The sequence below is a fragment of the Filicampus tigris genome, chromosome 5, assembly GCF_054856515.1.
Source record: "Filicampus tigris isolate MCC_2025a chromosome 5, RoL_Ftig_1.0, whole genome shotgun sequence".
Lineage (NCBI taxonomy): Eukaryota > Metazoa > Chordata > Actinopteri > Syngnathiformes > Syngnathidae > Filicampus > Filicampus tigris.
Genome location: NC_141221.1, coordinates 15,087,320 through 15,108,953, shown reverse-complemented (window position 1 = coordinate 15,108,953; position 21,634 = coordinate 15,087,320). Strand labels below are relative to the sequence as shown.

General features: G+C 41.5%; 1 protein-coding gene across 2 annotated transcripts; it reads right to left on the bottom strand.

Moving 5' to 3' along the window:
- Positions 1–127: 127 nt before the first annotated feature.
- On the bottom strand, positions 128–20,799 carry septin5a (septin 5a). Of its 2 annotated transcripts, XM_086032091.1 has the most exons (12): positions 20,675–20,799; positions 20,494–20,507; positions 7,147–7,237; positions 6,903–6,989; positions 5,735–5,858; positions 5,518–5,652; positions 4,792–4,909; positions 4,614–4,715; positions 4,063–4,159; positions 3,849–3,984; positions 1,235–1,337; positions 128–1,006 (listed from the first exon to the last, which is right to left on the bottom strand). In XM_086032091.1, exons 1-12 carry the CDS (start codon positions 20,718–20,720, stop codon positions 947–949), a joined length of 1,113 nt encoding a protein of 370 aa, XP_085888217.1. In that variant the 5' UTR covers positions 20,721–20,799; the 3' UTR covers positions 128–946. The 2 variants fall into 2 exon arrangements, with proteins under 2 accessions (XP_085888217.1, XP_085888216.1); XM_086032090.1 differs by lacking the exons at positions 20,494–20,507; positions 20,675–20,799 and adding an exon at positions 9,180–9,720.
- Between the last annotated feature and the right edge of the window lie 835 nt (positions 20,800–21,634).

Below are 21,634 nucleotides of genomic sequence, written 5' to 3'. Positions count from 1 at the left end.
CTATGTAATGTGTCAGGATGAAGGAAGACTGGCTGCAGAAGATAAATGATTCCAAAAATAATATCCCCACAGGCTCTGTGACAACCGGAAAGGACGGACAACTTTTTCACAGCAACCACTTACAGAATGACGAGAAACAACATTTATTATTTGTCAAGTTGGACAGAAGGAAGGTGCACTTTTCCTCTGTTGGCACTCATTCACACACTGCTCTTCTTCATGGGCACAATTCAAATGTTCCAAAAAAAAGTAAAAACAAAAAAAACAAAAGCATCAACTCTCCAGTATTTGCTCGTCCACATAAGCAAAAAAATGTCAGATAAGGTTTTGACACAAGCGTAAAACGTCAGGTATGGAGCAGCGGAGATCAAGCAGACACAAGTAGCGGCAGCATGCTTACGCAAGAACCCTGTCGTCGTTATTATTACGTGCGTTCACAGTTAACATTTGACGTCTGGCAAGTGCAGTTCTAAAACCAGCCAACCAATGACAAAAAAAAAGCTGCTCCGGATCCTGAATTAATATAAATAATGCATTCCTTATGATCCTCAGATGAAATTAAATAAATGGAAAGCAATTGTGCAAAGACAAACGGGGATATTATGGACACCGGAAGAGGATTAATAACACAAACACACTTCCTCACACACTGAATAAAAAACACCATTCAAATCTAAATGCCACACAGTCATACCCTGACAAAATATCCCTAAAAAGTTTAGCATTGTATTTATAAATTAGGTACACTGATAAGGGATTTAAATTAGCCTTTTGCTTTTGTTGAAGCACAATTGGGGCAAGTGCTGGGGGGTCATAGTTGGAGGTCGGGGTGGGGAGCCTCGGACAAAACAGGGATCCAGGCAGACCAGCTATACAAACGCACCAAACTGAATGTAAATGTACAGCCAATCAACAAGAAAATCAAATCCATGTTGTGTTGTCCTTGCTAGTCTTTCTCGTGCATCTGCTGCTGCATTTTAGTCAGCATCTCCTGCATCCTCTTCAGCTGATCACATACAGAAGAAGAAGGTTTCAGCGAAACAATTAAACTAAAGTGTACAATTTGTTTCCTTTCATTTGTTTTGGTTATTATGCCAAAATAAATTCCTTGTTTACGCTGCACACAGTCTTGGCATAAAAATTGTGATTCTGATCATCACTGTCACAATACAATGCAAGCAGTGAACAATGGCCGCTCCTTGTATTCGAAAGGGATTTCATCTTGTCCTCTTACCTCCTCATCTTTCATTTTAATCAGCTTTTCTGTGTCCACGTCGGGAGTGGACAGTGGCAGGATGGGGATGGGACTGTCCATACGGTTGTCCTGCGCCAGTTTACTGGGAGAAAAAGAACAGGGCGGGTCAGCACTGAAATGCAAAAATATCAACAGGTACGGGATTACCAGGTTTGTGTACAAAACACACATGCCTGTATGAGGGGCCAACAAGAACATAATACAGGGTGACGTCTCAAACACTAATGAGACACGCTTTCATGCACTCCATTGAATTTGTTTCCGTTCATATAGGAAATGCTCTCATATGCAGCATTAGTGAGATGCTCTCATAAGCACTACCAGGGCTGGACTGGCCATCTGGCATAGAGGGCAGATGCCCAGTGGGCTGGTGGTTTTTGGGGCCCATGCAGTTATTATTTTCATACATTTTCCGACAGAGAGCGGCCCACAATTTAGAGGGAGAAGCCCATCCTTTTAATCCATTTACAATATAGTCAGTGGCAGAGCTATGTAGTAGCCAGGGGTGGCCAGCGGTCATGTGTGAATACAAATTTGACAAGAATTTGTTTTCAGGATACGTTTAATTCCAGTAAATTAAGCTCTGCGAAATGTTTCTTTTTCCCTCATTTCATACACATTACTGAAACACTCTCACGCAAGCTACTGTACTGTTTTTTTTCCACTCATATACACACCACAGATTTTTTTTCCCCCCACTTATATACGGGACATTACAGCAACACTCTCATGCACTCTACTGAAATGCTCTCGCACACAGTAGCCTACTGGAATTTTTTACTCACCCGCTCAATCGCTTTGGTGTGCACAACTGAAACACTCTCACGAACACTACTGAAATTCTCTCACATGTAACACTTTAATCTATTTGTATGGTATACAGAAATATGGTACATGAGTATATGAGAGCGATTTAGGTGTGTATATGAGTGAAAAAAATCAGCGGTGTGTATGAGAGCATTTATGTAGTAAAATCCACCCATTCTTGTCCATCTCAGGCTACCCATTTTGTCACTCACTGTCAACTGAAATTGACATCACAGTTGCTCAGGGCTCAGAGAATCATCCAATCATGGCTCACCTTCAGAAAATAGGTGAGCCGTGATTGGTTGGCACCACATTCCTATCTCCACCGCTCGACAGAAAAACATTCCAGTTATTTTTTTCATCGCCTTGCATTAAAATGAACCAATGTGATTGTGTGCGCGCTGTTTTGGTGAATACAAAACAGTCTAGACACGAAGAAGGGACACGGTATTTATCAAACTTGCTCTCTCTGCCTACGGGTGGCCCAGCAACAGAAGGGTCCGCTGTTTGAATCCTGCTCTGCCCGAGTCATGTGCCCTTGTGTCACCAGAGTGTGAATGTCCGAGTACATAAATATCCATCATCGGTGCTTTGAGTGTGTGACAAAAAAAAGCATCATATAAACCGGATGCATTATTATTATTATTATTATTATTATTATTATTATTATTATTATAACAAAGCAGATTTAATATCTTAATTGGCCTGTGCTATAAAAATACCATAACATCGTTATCCTACTGTCATGTACTGTAATCCAAATACATTCATTCATTCATTCATTATCCATACCGCTTATCCTCACAAGGGTCGCGGGCGTGCTGGAGCCTATCCCAGCTGTCTTTGGGCAGTAGGCGGGGGACACCCTGAATTGGTTGCCAGCCAATCGCAGGGCACACAGAGACAAACATCCGCACTCACAATCACACCTAGGGGCAATTTAGAGAGTCCAATCAACTTACCATGCATGTTTTTGGAATGTGGGAGGAAACCGGAGTACCCGGAGGAAACCCACGCAGGCACGGGGAGAACATGCAAACTCCACACAGGGTGGCCGGAGCCGGGATCGAACCCACGACCTCTGAACTGTGAGGCGGACGTGCTAACCAGTCGACCACCGTGCCGCCCCAAATACAGTACTGTTAAAATTAATAACATATGTGGTGTAAAATTACTACACAACCCACTGTTATTCTAGGCAATATACTGTTGTAAATTCCTCATTACTGCTTCATTTATGCAGGCATTGTTTTACTGTTTAATTTGTGTGTTTTGCGCCAGGCATATTTTTGGGCAGCTAATGGGTCCCACGTTGAATTAGGTCGGGCATATTCTTGGACGGCTAAGGGGTCCTTTGGAAGACGTATCAGTTCAGGTCTGTTAGCCGTTAGCAGTTAGCGGCAGATGCGGGCCATTTTCGTTGTCGTGTATGCGCCAGGATTGAGTCTGTTATTGATCTTTTTGGAATGGATCAGAGTGCTATTAAAGCCACGTTGTTCCCTATCACTGTGTGGTCACGATCTTTGATCCGAGTGACTGTTTAGATGAGGTGCTCCGTTAAATCCCCCCCAAATGTCCCCTGTTCAAATAAATTACAATAGGCGCATTGTAAAATAGTAAATTACTGACTAACAGTAATTCACTGCTATTTTACACAGTAATTATTTACAGTGTGCGATGGTGTTTTAGTACAATTATATGATAAGAATGAGAAAGCGAGGGACGTAACGGTGAATGACATCCCCTGACGGCCCCGCTTGTTGCCGTGCAATAAAACCCACTGCACCTCGTCATCTCCTGTATGCACTGCGCTCTGTAGTTCTCATAGTGGACGTCGCAGGTCACGTCTTTGAGGTCGTGCATGTGCGAGCGGATCAGCATGTTCCTCAGCTTCACGAAGTCACAGTGGGATTGGTTTTCCACTGCAAAGCGGAAACACATTTCACACGAGTCATTTTTAGAAGCGGCATCCAAATGAAAAAAATGAATGATGAAGGCACCTTCAACAATTCCCCAGGGGTACAGTCGCCCTCGCACTCGCTGCCCTCGAGCTTCCACCACTGTGTTACTGCCAATCACCGCAAACGGGGTGCACTCCTGCACACACGTACACGTACAGCTTTGGATTTGCACCTTTGATTTTCATCCAGTGGAACCTCTGAGGTAGATAGTTAACTCATTCACTGCCAGGCAGTCAGACCCACTTTTACCCTAACATTTGAAAAATATTTTAAAATATATAAATAAATTCCTGGGATTGAATGTCTGGACTTTGAAAAAATAAATTCGTCCATGGCAGTGAATGAGTTAATTGGATTTTGCAACAGTTTTTCTCCAATGCATACAATGGAAAAAGAAACAATTTGCTTTCTGTCTGTCTCCACGTTTAGCACCATTAGCATTAGTTGTAAGAAAAACATTTGGTACTCAGCCTTGTGACCCAACATCCAGCCACTACCAGTGATTTACAAATTGCATACTGTGCAAACAAACTGAAATTTAAAGGGTTAAAAATAAAAGTTGCATTATGAGAAAAGCCGTCCATGCCCACCTTCAGCTCTTTATCCAGTTGCTTGAACTCCTCGTCCTCATCTGAGTCGCATTCAGGGAACTGATAAACTTTGATGGCGAACTTGTCGATTTCTTCTCGTATCTGCACACACACGAACACAAACTGCAATCAGACCGAGTGTTAACCACAGCGTCAACATACGAATGGTCGTACTCACTCGATCCTTCAGCTTCTTGATCTCGCTGGGAGTGAGGCAGTCGGCTTTGGCGATGAGCGGGATGATGTTGACTTTTTCGTGCAGAGCTTTCATGAACTCCACGTCCACTGGCCGCAACCTGAGCCAACACATGCACAGTTGGCATACGTGTGGCAGTGGGCTGCTGTGCATTTGCTACCTTGGCCTTCAGTGTTAAGCAGCAAAATCCACCCGTTTTTAGCCAGCTGAGGGGGCGGCCATTTTGTCACTTCTGTGAGACTGAAGATGACGTCGAAGTTGCTCAGGGCTCAGGTAACGACCAATCACGGCTAGGCTTCAGAAAGCAGGTTAGCCGTGATTGGTCATTACCTGAGCCCTGAGCAACTTCGACGTCATCTTCAGTCTCACAGAAGAGACAAAATGGCCCCCCCCTCAGATGTCGGGTGGACTAACTCTTATTCCACAAACGCAATATTTATCAGAATGCCTTCTTTCAACTAGTGGGCTTGCATAGAACATATTCTTGAAAAAAATATGTTTGGGTTGACTTTACCCTTTAAAAAACAAAACAAAACATATAGACTGTTGGGGAATAAATTAATTCAATTAAAAAAAAAAAAAACTGCTTCAGGTTGTAAATATAGGTCAGTGCGTCTGATATTATTTAGGACAACAGGGGAGGTCTTGCTCACCCCGATGGCCTCCCTGTAGCGGGCATTTGTGTTGTGCGCGCGTGTATGTAGCTACCCGTGACCAAACGGAGGGATGAAGTAGAGGCAGCAGTGGACCCGGTTGTCCTGGATGTTCTTCCTATTGAGGCCGCTCTCGTCTCGGAAGTACTGCTCAAACTGCTGGTCGATGTAGTCTGTGATGGGCCTCCAACTACACGCTCACACACACACACACACACACATCAGCACGTTCACAGCTTCTTGAGGCGCAAAGTGGGGCAATTCCAGCTCACCACTCATTGTTGTTGACGGCGTCTCCGAAGCCCGGCGTGTCGACGATGGTGAGCTTGAGCTTGACTCCTTTCTCCTCGATGTCCACGGTGTGTTTGATGATCTCCACCGTTTGGTTGATGCGCTCTGCTCACCAAGGCGACATGATGAAAAAAGTGAGTGTCAGGACAATTGGGCAAGGAAAGGATCCCAGACATTCAATGGACACCACAATATGTACACTTGCATACTGTAATAAACGTCTGCCTTTATGAAGATAAAAATGCTGTTTTGATCTCAGAGATTATCTTATTGTTCTTATCAGATGTGAACTCAACTCACTGCAACAGGCTACCATTTGGCAGAATGTGCACAATTATTCCCAGTTCAAGTTTACTGTTAAACTAAACATAAAACGAAGAGAACTATATAATCTTAATGCTAACACATAATGCAAGATGCTATAGACGAGCTAATTGCATTTTCGGCCGTGTTATAACTCTTTAAAGCAGAAGTCAACCCAAACATATTTTTTTCATGATTATGTACTATGCAGGCCTACTGGTTGAAACACAGCATTCTGATTAATACTACGTTTGTGGAATATGAGAAATTCACCCATTTTTAGCCATCTCAGGGGGCGGCCATTTTGTCACCTCAGTCGGCTGAAAATGACATCACAGTTGCTCAGGGCTCGGATAATAACCGATCATAGCTCAGCTTCAGAAAACAGGTGAGTCGCAATTGGTCGTTGTCTGAGCCCTGAGCAACTGTGATGTCATTTTCAGTCGACATTCAGGAATAACGATTTTATATATCAGTTTTTTTTAGTTACAAGTGTGATCACATAACAAATTCAACTCTTATCTCAAGGCACCACTCCACTTAAATGGCCGAAAATTGAAATGAGCCCCATCAGTGTGTGGTGTTTTCAAGAAATAGTTATAAACCAGACTTAGTTTGCATCATGAATGTCTTCATATTCGACATTGCTGAACGTGGGTGCGCCACTAAGCAACTCAATGCAATTTGAGCTCCTAGTGAAGAAAGCCGATAAGAAGGAGCCACCGTCTGTGGCCGTGTGACAATGTCACAACTACAAGAGAAAGTCTGTGATATAAATAGCAGACCTGGGAGCACATCCATCAGGCAGCCAGCAGTGAAAACGTGGCTGATCATTACGAGACTCACCCTCGGCATTCAGCAGCTTCCTGTCCTTGTAGAGGTCGGTGAGGAACAAGCTGTTGACCAGAGTGGACTTGCCCATGCCAGATTCGCCTGCTCAGTAAACAGATTAAACAATATAAAAAAAATGTAGACATGATAGTTGAGGATTGGCGTGCGTAACAGAAAAGAATTGAGAAGCACTGATGTAAAGGTAGTTGATTTGTTAATACATAGAATATTGTCCTTATTGTTGAGAAGCCAAACGGACCTGCCACCATAAGAGTGAAATCGAAGCCTTTCTTCACCGACTTCCTGTGGACTTGGTTGGGCAGAGTGGCGAAGCCCACATACTGCTTCTCCTAGGAAACACAAAAGACACATGCGTCACTTTGCATGGGGAACACAGGTACATCTTTTTTTTTTTCTTTGATTACCTCCGTGAATCAAAAGAGTGGAGACAAGAGCTATTGTTTTGATGCAGGAATATTGTTCGACCATTTACATTTTGTTGACAATCTGGACTGACTGTCCTGCATATCAAAACATCTTCCCGCAGTAAAGGCCAGGACCGCCTTGGAAATACACCGGCGTTTCGGGAAAATTCACATATTTTCCCGACATTCCCGATCGCCACCCCACCCCTGGGTGGGAATGTATGGATTGTTTGTCTATATGTGCCCTGCTATTGGCTGGCGATCGGTCCAGGATGTAGGCCAAAATCAGTCGGGATAGGCTCCAGCTTACCTGTGATGAAGACAAGCTCTATAAAAACATGCATACATTTTAGTCCCGCAATGGAACCAACCGTGATGTGAAAAATAAAAATGACATAGTCCACCCATTCGGTAATGACCGTCTCACATCATCTTCCCAATTGCCACTCTTGTTGGATTCATTTATTTTGTCTTCTTTTCCCTGTCAAGAATCAAAGATGCCAAAATACAAATTGTTCTCCGTCAACCATGAAGACGTCTGCACACTTACAGAAGGGCAAACACACATACTGTATGACGCTGCACTCAATTTCTTTTCACAGTTCAACCGCAGCGGCGGCCCGAGCTTTAAAATAGCAAGCTGACATTATCATTGTAAGTGGCTCCCTGAGAACACAAGTTCGGCACGTCACGATGAAAAAATACAGTACATCAAATCTGGTGGCCACTTGGACTAACATCACAACTACAGGCACTTTATCCATGCAGCCAGCCATTTTCTATAGCGCTCGTCCTCGTTCGGAAAAAAAATGGAGGAAACCCTGCACAGAAGCAAGACCGAATTCTGCCTTGACTGGGTTGCCAACCTGTAAAGTAGCAAAGTTCTGTGGGTTTTCTCTCCTGCGCTCTGCGGCAGAACATCACCACATCAGTTTTTGTGTGGAGATATAAATACACTCAGGCAGAGGTTGGCTGTATGACAGCAGAGAACATTCACACGCACACAGACGCCACATTGACCAAAAACTTCTCACTCACAAGAAGCAACTGTGCAAACACACAGTCGGCGTTTTGATACAGAACTTGTCGTTGTCATGGCAACGCATAAAGACCACCGGTGAGGGGGCCGACACCGCATGGAGGACACAAGTTGATCCAAAAGATTTTGGCAGCCAATTCCTAACTTGTGACAGTTTCCTGTTTGGAATTTACATGAAGGGGGAAGTGGGGCAGGGTCCAGCAGAGGGGACTGTGGTGAAAAAAGAATCCTTGAACAGCCCACGGTTTGCCAAAGTTGAGAATCTACTTGGGCAAAAGCGCCAGTCAGTCAATCACAAAGCATTGGTGGCATAGTGCTTAGCATATATTGCTTTCCAATCAGTTGACTTGGCTTTGATTCCCAGCCAAAGCAGGAATTTCCTTGTCTTTCCCCATTTATGGAAAGTGACTACCCCTTCAAGTATGATTTGTGCAATGTTTTGCCCCTAGTTAGATGTGTTATGCGCAAACAAATTCCACAAACGAAGGAGTGGCGAATGGGCTACTTGCGGGTGCAGTTGTGAGAAATGTTGCAAGTGAAGGAAATTGTTTCGGACATTTTTTGACATCTTCACAAAAAGGCAATCTCTGGTTGCTACTTCTGCTAAATTAAAATATAAAAGCAAGTTCCAAAGAAAATAAGGAAAATGCACATTTTACAGTAATAATAATAATAATAGTATAATAGTAACAGTACCTGTATGATAAGTGATAGTGGGAGTGCCCTTAAGAGCAATTAACTGTACTTTTCCTGTATGTAACCTAAGTAGATGCTTCCCCACCAATTTTCATTCCATATAAAACACCACCGACTATTCCAGCTTTTTACCTTCTGTCTGGCCGTTCTCACTCGTGGGCACAGGAGTCGTTCCACTAGTTTCTCCTGCAGCATGATGGCATCCATGCTATAAGTGCACCAAAGCTGCTGGCCGACGTGTCCACCCAGTCAAAGAATAATCCGACGGGATTGGGATACGGCAAACGGGACGCCTCAACACACGCAAAATAAACTCCCCCTTCCGCGATCTTCCCTGTTTCTTCCTTTTCTTTACAGTCTTTTTCTTTCACCACAGCACTCCTTGTTCAGACAGGTACGCAGGAATTCACATTGCGCCGAGGGAAACAGAAAGCCAGGCAAAGCGGGAGCAGAGGTGCCAATTTGTGGGAGGAAACCAGGGAAAGGCCTCAAAGAAATTCATTCATTTGGCGTGTGCTCCCTCCCCTTCGGAAGGAGTCTCAGCTTTGCTGAGCTCAGCCTGACACACAGAAGGAGCGATCGAGAGAGAACCTGTCCGAGCAGGAAGAGGAGCAAAGATCGAGGCCCTCGTAGAAACAACACATGAATCCGCTAACAGCTCCTCCGGCTGCGAGTATGGACCTGCAGTCATAACAATGATCAACCTGTGAGGAAAGTCAACCTGTTAGTCCACATGCTCAGTGATGTCACAATTTCATCCTATATCCAGTCCCTTGTGGTGATGTATGGCACCAGTCAAGCCGGTCTCATTGAGAAACAGTAACATTATCATTCTAACAAAACACATTGAATTGGAGACTAAAGTCTAAACAAAGAATAGAAACGCAAAAACGTAGAAAGAAGTGACAAAAGTACTCAGTCTCTGTACTTGCAGTAAGTAGAAATGCATATAGTATATTTTAACACTTTATTATTGTGAATAAATCACACTGCCAGTGTAGCAGACGTGATTATGTCGACTTGTTGACAGCCCTAATGCTAGCTTAAGTGTTGCTAGCGCTGTTGTTTTGTTGCAGCTGGATACTGTATGCTGTATCAAGAATCGTGATCGTATACATTAGTGGGGGCTTTGGTCAAAGAATCGAAGCGGGGAGGGGGAAAAGAAGTGAGGCAACATTCAAATTTTGCTAGCAGTCTTATCACTGCAAACTTCCCCAATAAGTAAATGTAAAAGTACAGACACTAAAACTAACAAATATTTTTTTTTGCTGTCAATTGTGTGCCGTTTGATTACTTTCTACAAAACAAACCTATCTGCACAAAAAAAATGTTTCCCAGTCTTGTGTTAACCTACACAGTGTTCGTAGTTTTTTTGTTTTGTTTTGCTTTTTAACCCAGCCTAACTCTAGTGTTGGATCGCCATTTATGCTTTGTGAACTACATAACAACAAATGGTAAATTTAGCTAATGATAAGAACTGAAAAAAAAAATACACCTTAGGCTACTTGTTTGTGTTTTTCAGACCACCTGGTTTTTAGGTTAGCATGGGCACAATGCATTCACCATGAATCATTTTTGTAGCTGACAACGTCAAAGTAGGCTACTTTCTTAAAAACGCCTAGTTATTATTGCCAGGCCCGTTTCTACCACTACAGCATGCAGTTAGCTAACAACTAGCTATGCTTACATTTGAAAATGTTCCTCCATGTTGCTGATGCCCCTATTTTTTTTCTGCCTTATGATACCCCAAAATCTCAATCAATCAAGATCTCAACTGCAGTTGACTTCCTCTCTTTATTTACCTATTTATTTTTTTAACTTGTGTCATAAAAAAAAAAAAAGTCTGAAAAAAGCCTGAAAAATGCACTCAAAGCTGTCGTACAGAGTAAAATCACACAGTAACATTTGCTCGCCACATAACCTGCAAACAGGTATTATTACCACAAAAAAAGGCCGGTACCTACGTAATGTCCTTTCCTTCTGTGTTCTTCTGTGGGGGGTTTTAGCAGTTGGTAAACCATGTTAATGGTGCATGAACACAACCAAGTTACAGTAGCCGATTATCAATTCATGTTTTTGTCTGTTGTTACGTCCTTGTGATCTCGTGAAACATCATCAGTCATGGCCCAAGTACTGTTTCAATTGAAAGTACAAACAAACCAAGAATCCACAGAATACCCGAATGTTACTCTTGCCATCTTGCTGAAACCAAGGATCCATCGGTTGGATACTGCTAGCACGGGAATATGTCAGAGTCGGGGCGTTAACAAGTGAACAAGTACACAGCCGTTCCAATCTAAGAGACTCACGTTCTTAGAAAGAACATTCTTAGGAAGACTGTACATGGTGAGTTCACAAGATCATACCATGCGTTCTTCATAATGAGAAAAGGCCTTTGATTTTTCCCTTGCAAGGAAACCAATGTTACCCTGCGACTGGCTGGCGACCAGTTCGGGGTGTAGTCTGCCTTCGCCCGTTGACGGCTGGGATAGGCTCCAGCACCTCCCCGCGACCCTGTATAGGATAAGCGGTTTGGAAGATGACATGATGAAACCAATGTGCATTGATGGTGGATGATTCTTGTAAAGTCTGCTAGCACCATCTAGTGGTGGGGGTCTGAAGCACGCACACCTCAAATATTTGCTCCTATCTTAAGACAAAAAAAAAAATCAGCCAAGCGACGACTTGTATCCCCCAAAATATTCAGTCAAGGCACCACTGTAGTCAAGGTACCTGAAAAATCTACTTAAATACAGAGTATTTGTATTTTCTTATTTCTCACTACTGGCTGTAGATGACCACAGTGTATCCCACCATGCACACTCCAATTTTTTTACAAGTTAGAAGTTGCGCAACAACTTTCCATAACACAGAAACTGTTAACTCTCTTGTGAATCTATGGATTTAGGGGGTGGATATTGCGGCAACGAAGGCTGCAGGAGATTTCTTCCAGATGTGACAGTGTTGTGTGTGGGTGGGTTTGGGCGTGGGGCTGGGTGTGTCCGTGGCACATATGATGTGGGCAGCGTCTTTGAAGAAAAAAAAAAAAAAGCAGATCTTTTTCTTTCCCACCAAGTAGCAGGCACACCCTGTTAGGATGTCACGTCCAGTGAGTTGCTCACTTGTACTCCACACCAAAAGGAAACATTGCACTCACAGCCAATCACAGGGCACATACTGAATCCACACACACAACCACAAACCTGTGGCCCACTTGGACCCCTTCCCCACTATATAAAAACGAGCAACTTTGTTTGCAACAGCGGTGATCTGGAGCAATTGTGACATGCCGTTAGCTAGCTAGTTGTGGCTACGCAAATGCATCTTCCGTTCGGATAGTTTGCTGGCATGGTTTCGCTAGAGCGCCTCGTTGTCGACCGTGAGTGCACACACATCATGAAGAGACTGGTGAAAGAGTGAAAGAGTGAAAAAAAATAATTAGATAAAAATAAATATACACAAATCTTAAACAAAAATTACATTTGAAAATAAAAATACAAATTAAAATTGTATTTAAAGTTGAAATTAGACTGAAAATAAAAAAATTACATAAAATGCATCAAAAATGATTGGACATTGTGGCACTTGATGAAGTACTTTAATAGGTGGTACTTGGTGTAAAGTTTGAGAACGTCCCGCAATTCAAATCCCGCGAACCTTGTGAGGATAAGCGGTATAGACAATGGATGGATGGATGTTACTTTGTGTTTTTTTGTCTACAAACACACTTTTAAAATAATACAAACATGTGTCATCTTGAATATACATTCAGAGAGATGGAGAACACAAACAATTTTGTACAAACTGTTCAAGGTCAAGGTCAAGGTAAACTTTCACTTTACTGTTTTTCAGTAAACAAATCCCATTTTTCCCAAACTATCAAACTTATCTCACCATATATATCGGTACTCCTTTCCAATGATGTACATTACAAAATGAACATACAGCTATCAATTTCTGTAGGTATAAAAAATACAAAAATTAGGCTGTGCAACATGACTTCCTGTTTCGTTCTCCTTTCCAATACAGTATACAGCATCTCAAACTAAATAACTGTACTGCCATCTCGAGGTCGATAGTAGAATTACAACTACACACGCTATAAACGAGAGTCACACCAAAATAGAGTTAACTATGCCACAAAAACCCGTCAAATAGTGAAACCATTAACCTGAGACCCGCGATTTGTGAACATTTAGGTCATGACAATAAAGATGATTCTTCAAACTAATTTTGTGTCATAGCTTTGTGCGCACACGTGCGTGTGTGCGTGTGCGTGTGTGTGTGTGTATGGCTTGACTTCAATCAACACAAGTTTATTGTGTCATTAGACTTTAGTTGTTTGGGTTTTGGTTTAGGTGATAGTGGAGTGAGTGCAACATGTGTGCTAATTAGTGTGTGTTTCGTCTTCATAAAAGAAAGGAGCAGATGTACTATAATAGTATGACGGCAGACAACGCCCCAAGACTCTTTGTCTCAGAGCCCAGCTGTCTCACACATGCTCGCACATCCTTATTTTATGTTCTTACCGCTACTTAATTGCTTACATTTCAGAGGCCCGCACAAGCAAACATTTGTATTCAAGGGTCTTAAATGATTAGCGGAACGGTTGCATATTAATGACTTAATCACTTCAGTACTAAAGAGAAAGATTTATTTTCTTCCACTCGTGTGCACATTCAAACAAATGTGTCAACGGAGACAGTCAGACAGAGGCAAAGATCCAAAGCTCAACAGGCAGCCATCACGATGTTTCTCTCATTCATTCAAAGGCATGACATCGTAGGAAGCCGTGCCACAATAAAACTCAGCAGTGAGCGTTGATTCAAAAACACACAATTGATATTGAAATGGGTCCAAGAAAGGCGCTCTTTCAAGAGGCTCTCTTCTTGAGACGCAGGCCAGAAACACAGAAAAAAATATCTGAAAGAAGTGTCCCCACATGGCAGTTTCAGGCATTGAGAGCTAAATCTAAACAAAACATTTTGTTTTGCTGCCTGATGACAATGATGACATCGTAGAATTAAGAGAATAAAGTCAAATTACTACAAGGATAAAGTCTGAACTGTTTATACAGTTTTATTTGTCATTGTAAAGTAAATTTCTCTATTGCTAAATGAATATGGATTCATAAATAAATATGTCCGCATATACACTGGGTGATCGAACCAACTAATGAGTGGCGCTTGCTGCGATGACTGACACGTAAGACTGGCCTGTGACTGCACGAACGGAGTTGCGATGCCATACTAGGATGGGAAGCCGAGTTTCTACATTCAGAGCAAAAAGGTGGGAAAAATACATGAAGTCTGACACTGGTTGTTTGTTTGTGTCCAGGGATCGCCAATGTAATACTTATAATACAAGGTGTCACACATTTTACTATACAGTTATTATCTGTCTACATGTGTTGCTGCATTGTTTGTGTTCAAACTCTGTTTTAACTGTTAAAAACATCCTAGCACCGCTTCAATATTACGCTGACTTTGTAAACAACACAAATAGCAGATTAAGATCTCTGAGTGGGGGATTTGATCTCCTGACAAAACACAACATCCATCCAAAATAACCTCTCTGTGCTTTGGACACATATCCAATGTCTTGATAAATATTATATAATAATCTTCATACGTTTTGGGGGATTTAAACTACAGCTCAGGCACTTCCACAGGGCTGTAATCCGAATCTTATCAAGCAGACCAAACGCGTTGGTCACTTTGGATTTTGGCCCATGTAACGGATCGGTCCGTCTATCCGTCATTCAACGGACGCTTTGTAGTATAATGCCCAGCTCTGGATTTTTGTTCAGCGTGTCGGGAAATGTGGGTCAGCGTCAAAGCTTAACTAAAATAACGTACACTGACAACATTTAAATGCATTTATAAATAAAAGATGTAAAGCCAGTAAAAATGTAAAGAAATAAAGAGTATCTTTCTGAAATAACTAAAAGGACCATAGAGTGAAATGGATTTTAAAAAATGATTAAAATACCTTAAATAATAATAATAATTAAAAAGTATGGGGGAAAAAGGCATCTTGAGCCACGCATCCAAGGCCAGCGCAACCGAGGACGACGGGGAAAGTGAACGAGCAAGCTTGAGTTTGGAGGCGAAAGCACGTACGGTGAATTGACGACTGAAAAAAAGATAAATGCCATCATCGATTAATTGATATCAACTCAACAACAACGTCGATTACAAAAAAAAGTGAAGTCATTGAACCCCTGGCCTGCTTGCTCACCCGTCGAATGAAACAACAGTTTCCCCGCCCATTAAATTAGCAGAAAGGTTGGGTGAAGATCCAGAGTCACTTTCAAGCAATAGCCAGTCTACGCTGCCTGAAATAGTATCATACTGAAACACCCCATCCCCAACGATTGTGCCCTTTCTATTCTGCCTAAGCCAAAAGGTAAGCAGAGCTGCACTGAGTTCTATTGAATGCACAGATGAGCATTCGCCAGCAGCGTTGGCTTTTGAAGAGCGTGTAGTCCGAAGTGTAATCACATCACAAGGCAAACATAAAAGTCTTCCACTATTCTCTATTGAAGACTTCCACTTCCCTTCCCACTTGCGCACACTCAAGCTCCACTTTAGGAGAAGAGTCATGTAAATGCATCGCATTCGACATCTGTTCACTGCTCCTGGGGAGACAATCAAATGCGATGAGAACAATAGAATACTTGATAAGCTTTCCTCAATCAATCAATTATTCATTGTTATTCCAACACGCAGCTCTTCTTCTCTGGAATAAACGATAAATCATTTCCAAAGTATGATAAAGAACCAAAATACCGTATTGGAAAATGTAAGGTGCATAATGCATGGAAAATTTGTAACAACAACATAAAAATGACGGGTTTTGAATAACCGATACAAAGATCCTACAAAGAGATAAAATAACATTTTAAATCTTTAAATCGACATAGGATGTCAATCAATTAAATATTCTTGATTACTTTATTTGTGAAATATTTATTTTTGTTTGTGTTTTAGTGGCTATGTTGGCTAAATAAAGAGGCATTGACATTTTCATGACATGATATTACTTTCAGGGGACTTATAATGTGTTTCCTCCAGATAGTCACCAGTTAATAAAAAGAGGTTGTTTTTTTTTCATTTCGGTTTAGTTACGATGACAACTAAAATAAAACTAAAATTTTGTTGATATAAAAATTAGATGAAATCAAATAAACAATGTAATTTAACAAATAGAAAAATGAAAATAGAAATACAAATGAAAAGTAAATTTAAAATTAAAGGTAAATAAGATTAGATCTAAATTGAAAATAAAAGAAAAATTTAATTAAATGGGCAAAAAAATCCAAATTAAGAATTAAATACAAAATTAAGAGAAAATAAAAACTCCCAAATAAATTAAAATGAAAAGTAATATTTTTTATATTAAATAATGAATGAATGTTTGTGAAAACTAATTGAAAATAAAAATACAGATTTTTACTTTGGATAAAAGTTAACACACAATTTGAAATCATATTTTGAATTAAAGTTAAAATTAGATTACCATTTTGAAATTAAAAATACAATTAAATCCATCCATCAATCTCCCAACTGTTCAGCTGCAGCGCGACCCGCAAAATTACATTTAAATCAAATTACAAAGAAAATAAAAGCAATAACTGACTTGAACTGAATTGAAATAAAAAAATCCATTCCTTTCAATAACAGCAACCCTGCATGTGACTGCAGAGACACATTTAACAGCACATCTCTTAAAAACACCATTTGACCACTTGAATAGTCCAAAATCAAAATCCATTCTAACCAGCAATGAAAGCGCCCAGTGAGCATACGCCCACGCATGCAACTCACACCACACAAGCTTGTTGACGGGTCACTCCGGTGGCATCCACTCCTTCACATCGGGAAAAAAAAAATACACTGTTGCCTGGCAACGCGTTACCACAGCACAGAGGAAGTGATGTCAACATCCACCAAATGCGAGCAACATTATTTTGGACGCTCTCCTGGTCTGCATAGTCCAACAACAGCCCAGATGGGATGCGATAAGCGGGAGTGACACCAGGAAAAATGTGAAAAACGTCACAAAGTTAATATGGTGTCATCTAAATATTAAAATACAGTACAGCAGTTGGGTTGGATTTAATGCTGGCAGCCATCATACTAATCCTGGTTTTCCAGCAAAATTCATACACTCGTGTGTGCGTGCATGTGTGTGTGTGTGTGTGTGTGCGGGTGTGTGTGGGGGTGTGTGTGTGTGTGTGTGTGTGTGCTGATACCATGTGACCACAAAATGATTTGTGGATGAACTGGATTTGGTCCAAGTGTGATTTTCTGTGAGAGAACAAAATCTGTCTGTCTGGCTTATCTGCCAGGAAAAGGGACTGTAGGGGGTCATAATTCAATCAGGAGACTAAACAGCAGCCCACAAACAACAGGATGGGAACTCACACCTGGACTCCAAAGATACGGACGCATCAAGGAGACCTTTCAATGAGGAACTATCAGATTTACACCAGTGTTTTCCAACCTTTATCGAGCAAGGACACATTGAAGAGGCTTAATGTCACATAAAGTACACACTGTAACATAAATGTAATCTCAATTTGCTCGCAAAAGTACAGAGGTGTCCCCGTTCTCGATTTACGAGTGACTGTTGCTCGGCGGATTTTTTTGTGTTGAGTTTTTGTGTTTGTATTTAAACAAACCACATACCCTACAAAAGTCCAGTAGCTTAATGCTAACACACAATACAAAACACCGCAGCCAGGCTAATGAAATTAGCATCACAGTTGTGGCATAGTTATAACCCCGTTAGTATTAGCATGAAATATTTCACTACAAAGGGCCCTATTTTCATCCTCAACGCTAACCATAGTCTATCTGTGCGCATGGGTGGAGCTTTCTGTCTTTTGGTATATTTCTAGACCTTGTACAGGTAAACTTGTCCGTCTTTGCCCTTGCGGGATAAAATGTAGCATTTTCCCGACTAATCGTGGCGGCATCCCCATTTGCATTCAAATCACGGCAGTCACAGTGGATGCCGGCTTGACATTGCGGAGACAGAAATAGACTCACTGGAGTACGCGCATAGCATTGGCACATAAACTGCAAGATCTCCACTTGTGGATGATGTAGTCAGCCGTGCAAGTGACGTGGGCATAGCCGCTGCCCCTACAATCCGACCCCGGATAAGCAGTGGAGAATTAACGGATGGATGGATAAAGAATTTTGAGGGGTGTTTTTGGGCTGGCAGGAATGGCTTTCTGATTTAGACTCCACATCTTCAGTAAAGCTTTGCTTACTGGTCAAAAGTCACTTTATCCTCTGGTGCAACACACACACCAAGTGACTAACCCTGAAACATACATAGTGTATTACTCTAGTGCATATTTTCTCATCCTTGGAAATGCCTCCAGTCACATGACCCACACATGAGCGTTCACATTCATATTGTGGCTGTGACCTAAATGTGCGAGGCATGCAGCAGGCTGCCTTATACTGTATCTTGTGTTGTTTGTAGGGCAAGGTACTACATCTGGCACCTTAAGATCATAGATGCCTCAGGCCACTGGAAAAGGAAGGAGAGCCATGTGATTCCTCTTGGCCAATCAGCAAAGTATGTTGTAAATTTGATTAATGTAATACCTCATAGGCCTTGTTACAATAATCATTTTCTGATTCTAAACAAGTCAACCCAAACATATTTTTTTCAAGAATATGTTCTATGCAAGCCCACCAGTTGAAACAATGCAACTGTGATGTCATTTTTTGTCGACAGAAGCGACAAAATGGCCGCCCCTAGAGATGGCTAAATACAGGTGGATTAACTCTTATTCCACAAATGCAATATTTATCAGAATGCATTGTTTCAACTGGTGGGCCTGCATGGAACATATTCTTGAAAAGTATATGTTTGAGTTGACTTCTACTTTAACATTCTGAATTTTTGAGTATTTGAATGAGTGGCCTATAATGGACTAAGCAGATTTGGGCCGCTGTGAGCCTGTCATTAAACAGTTAATAGCATTGTGTCCTTAGAGCACCCTTCTCAGCCGCCCCATAATCACATAATCATCTGTGCATACAGCAGCTTGATTGAGCATATTGTTATAAAAATAAGCAAAATTGCACTTGTTGGAGGAAAAAGCGCTGAGATGCAGCAATGCAAACTACAATAGTAAACTTGATGTCTGGATAGAGGGGCAGACAAAATACATATTTTCAAGAAATGACATTCTCAACATTATTTTATTCAATTGCAGTATTTGTAAATCACATATTACGATTTGTGATAAAAAAAAAAAAAGTTGATGCTCTTTGCAAGACATGAGCTTGATGCAATAATGCAACATTGGTGTCAATCGGGCTCAATTCGTGATTTCTTGCACCCCCGTGTGTTCTCCCTGCTGGCCTTTAGAAAGACGTTTTGCAGAATTCAGTGCGGGGTTCCCAAATAGCTTTGTCCCCCAAGCCATTAGACTGCTAAATTGCTAACAAGGACAATGCTATTTTAGACTCTCACTAACTTGCACTACTGTCGCATTGTGCATATTACACGGTACATGACGGCAGCTCTTGAAATCCGACCGTTTACGGATTTACTGCTGCATGAATATAGAATACAAGCATGCAATTTTATTTTATTTTATTAACGAAATGTTTAAATATATATCTTAAAATCTGCGCTGAGCCAAATGCAACAAAATTATGTTCTGCATACACTTGTGCATACCTGAATGGCAATGTGTCCGGACATTACGAATACCCTGTAAACCCATCCACCCATCCATCTCTTCATTGGATTTTAAAATGATATATATAACAAAAAAATTAAAAAGTATATTAAAAAAAGTAAACTAAAAAAAAGCTGCACCTTGTACAGCTAAACAGTTGGGCACATAAAGAGATTTAGATTCATGCCCTTTTAGAAGTGGGAAGTCGAAGTCGAGCGAGTGGACCACCACAGCACACAATCAATGACAATCAACCAAATTATATAATTTTCCGTTCCATTCTAAGGTTTGTTTTTACTTGAGCCAATGAGATAAATTATTTATTTGTAAATATGCCACTGTTAGGCTCATAGTGCAATGTAATATTGGCCTATTATGAATGCATAATTAGCCATTAAGGGGGGGGGGGTAGGGTGAGCGGAGGTGAGGTAGGGTGGGGGTCCAGGCCAGGGTCAACAGAAACCTGCAGGCTATATAGCTTTGTTTCTTTTCTAAAAAGAAATAAAAAACGGAGTAGGGACAAAATGATAATGGCTGAAGGAGGAGAGGATGGGCATAATGGATGCTGCTCCATTTCTAAAAATGAAACCTAGCCCACCACCACAATCACCCCTCCTCCTCTCCTCCTAGCATCCTTCACAATGCATTTGGAACAAAAATCATCCTTACGAAAGAGAAATGAAATTCCATAAACCGAATGAAAAAAAAAAACGAGAATGAATGCTGTCTTACCTCAGCGGTTTCCTCTGTGGGCCACGATACACACGATGGATTCAAGGATGGAAGAGGAGGGGGAGGAGTAGCAGGTGCAAGGATGCACAGCGACGCCCAGAAAACACACACAACGAAGCGATTCTAGTAAATCAAACAGTTTCCAAAAGAGAGCAAAGAGGAAGACCGAAATGAGGCTCACCCGTCTTAACCGGAATCCGGCTCTTGTATCGGATGCTGGCCGTCATGTCGACCGCACAACGAGATGCGCCCCGCTCGGCTGCAGCACACACGCAAGCAGCAAGAGGCAGGAAAAAAAGGAAACAGAAAAGGAGGCCGAGCAGCGAGGGATGCAAGCCGCGCCCATTGCCGTGGCTCAGCCAATCAGCTCATAGTATCGTCTACAAGCAGGAAGTGGAGTGAGAAAAGGACACTACTGACGATATTTAAGAAAGTCGAACGTCAACAATTATTTAATGTGTTAGCAGCTAAATGATTGTATCAAATGGATACACCCTCTCAGGTTACTAATACAATAATTTTGTCAACATGCTATTTAACCCACTCTGTCTGTGAATATTCTCATTCATTCAGATCATTGTATTGTATTCTCAGGCCATTGAATCAATTGCAACTGAACTGTTCTGGTTGTCTTAAAAGACATTTGGCCAGCTAATCTTCAGCATTTGTTTTCCTTCATTAATCATATTCAGTTTTAATTGGTCGTACAGTTTTGAGAACATTTTAAGGTTCATTTGGAGCAGCAATTGTAGTATCAACGGACTTCGTTTTTGTCACAACCACGTCAACAACACAACATCTTACCTTGTCTCACTGCAGTTATAACACAATTATTGAACAGTGAGAAACAAGGTTTGTGGACTGATCTTAAACTGTGGATTGTCAATATCTCAGAGTGATAACTCTGGAGCCAAATAGTGTAAACAGGCTGGAAATGCAGTGAGGAGAGACTTGAAAGTGTGGGGAAGGATTTTGTATTCAATATTCTGTTTGGTCCACTGTGCAGGTGCGTTTGTGAGTTCTTGCCCACTGGGGGTTTACGCAAATGTTTAGGTGGTAAACCATCAAGGAGAGAGTTACAAAAGTACAGGTGGGGTGTGAGCAGGGATCGAAAAAGATGTTACTTCAGCATCCGGTGCAA

Coding starts and splice junctions, on each gene's coding strand:
- septin5a (XM_086032090.1), bottom strand. CDS start 9,254: ATGGATGCCATCATGCTGCAGGAGAAACTAGTGGAACGACTCCTGTGC. Junction 7,238..9,179: donor TGAGAACGGCCAGACAGAAG/GTAAAAAGCTGG, acceptor TGTGTTTCCTAG/GAGAAGCAGTATGTGGGCTT. Junction 1,007..1,234: donor TTAAAATGAAAGATGAGGAG/GTAAGAGGACAA, acceptor GTATGTGATCAG/CTGAAGAGGATGCAGGAGAT.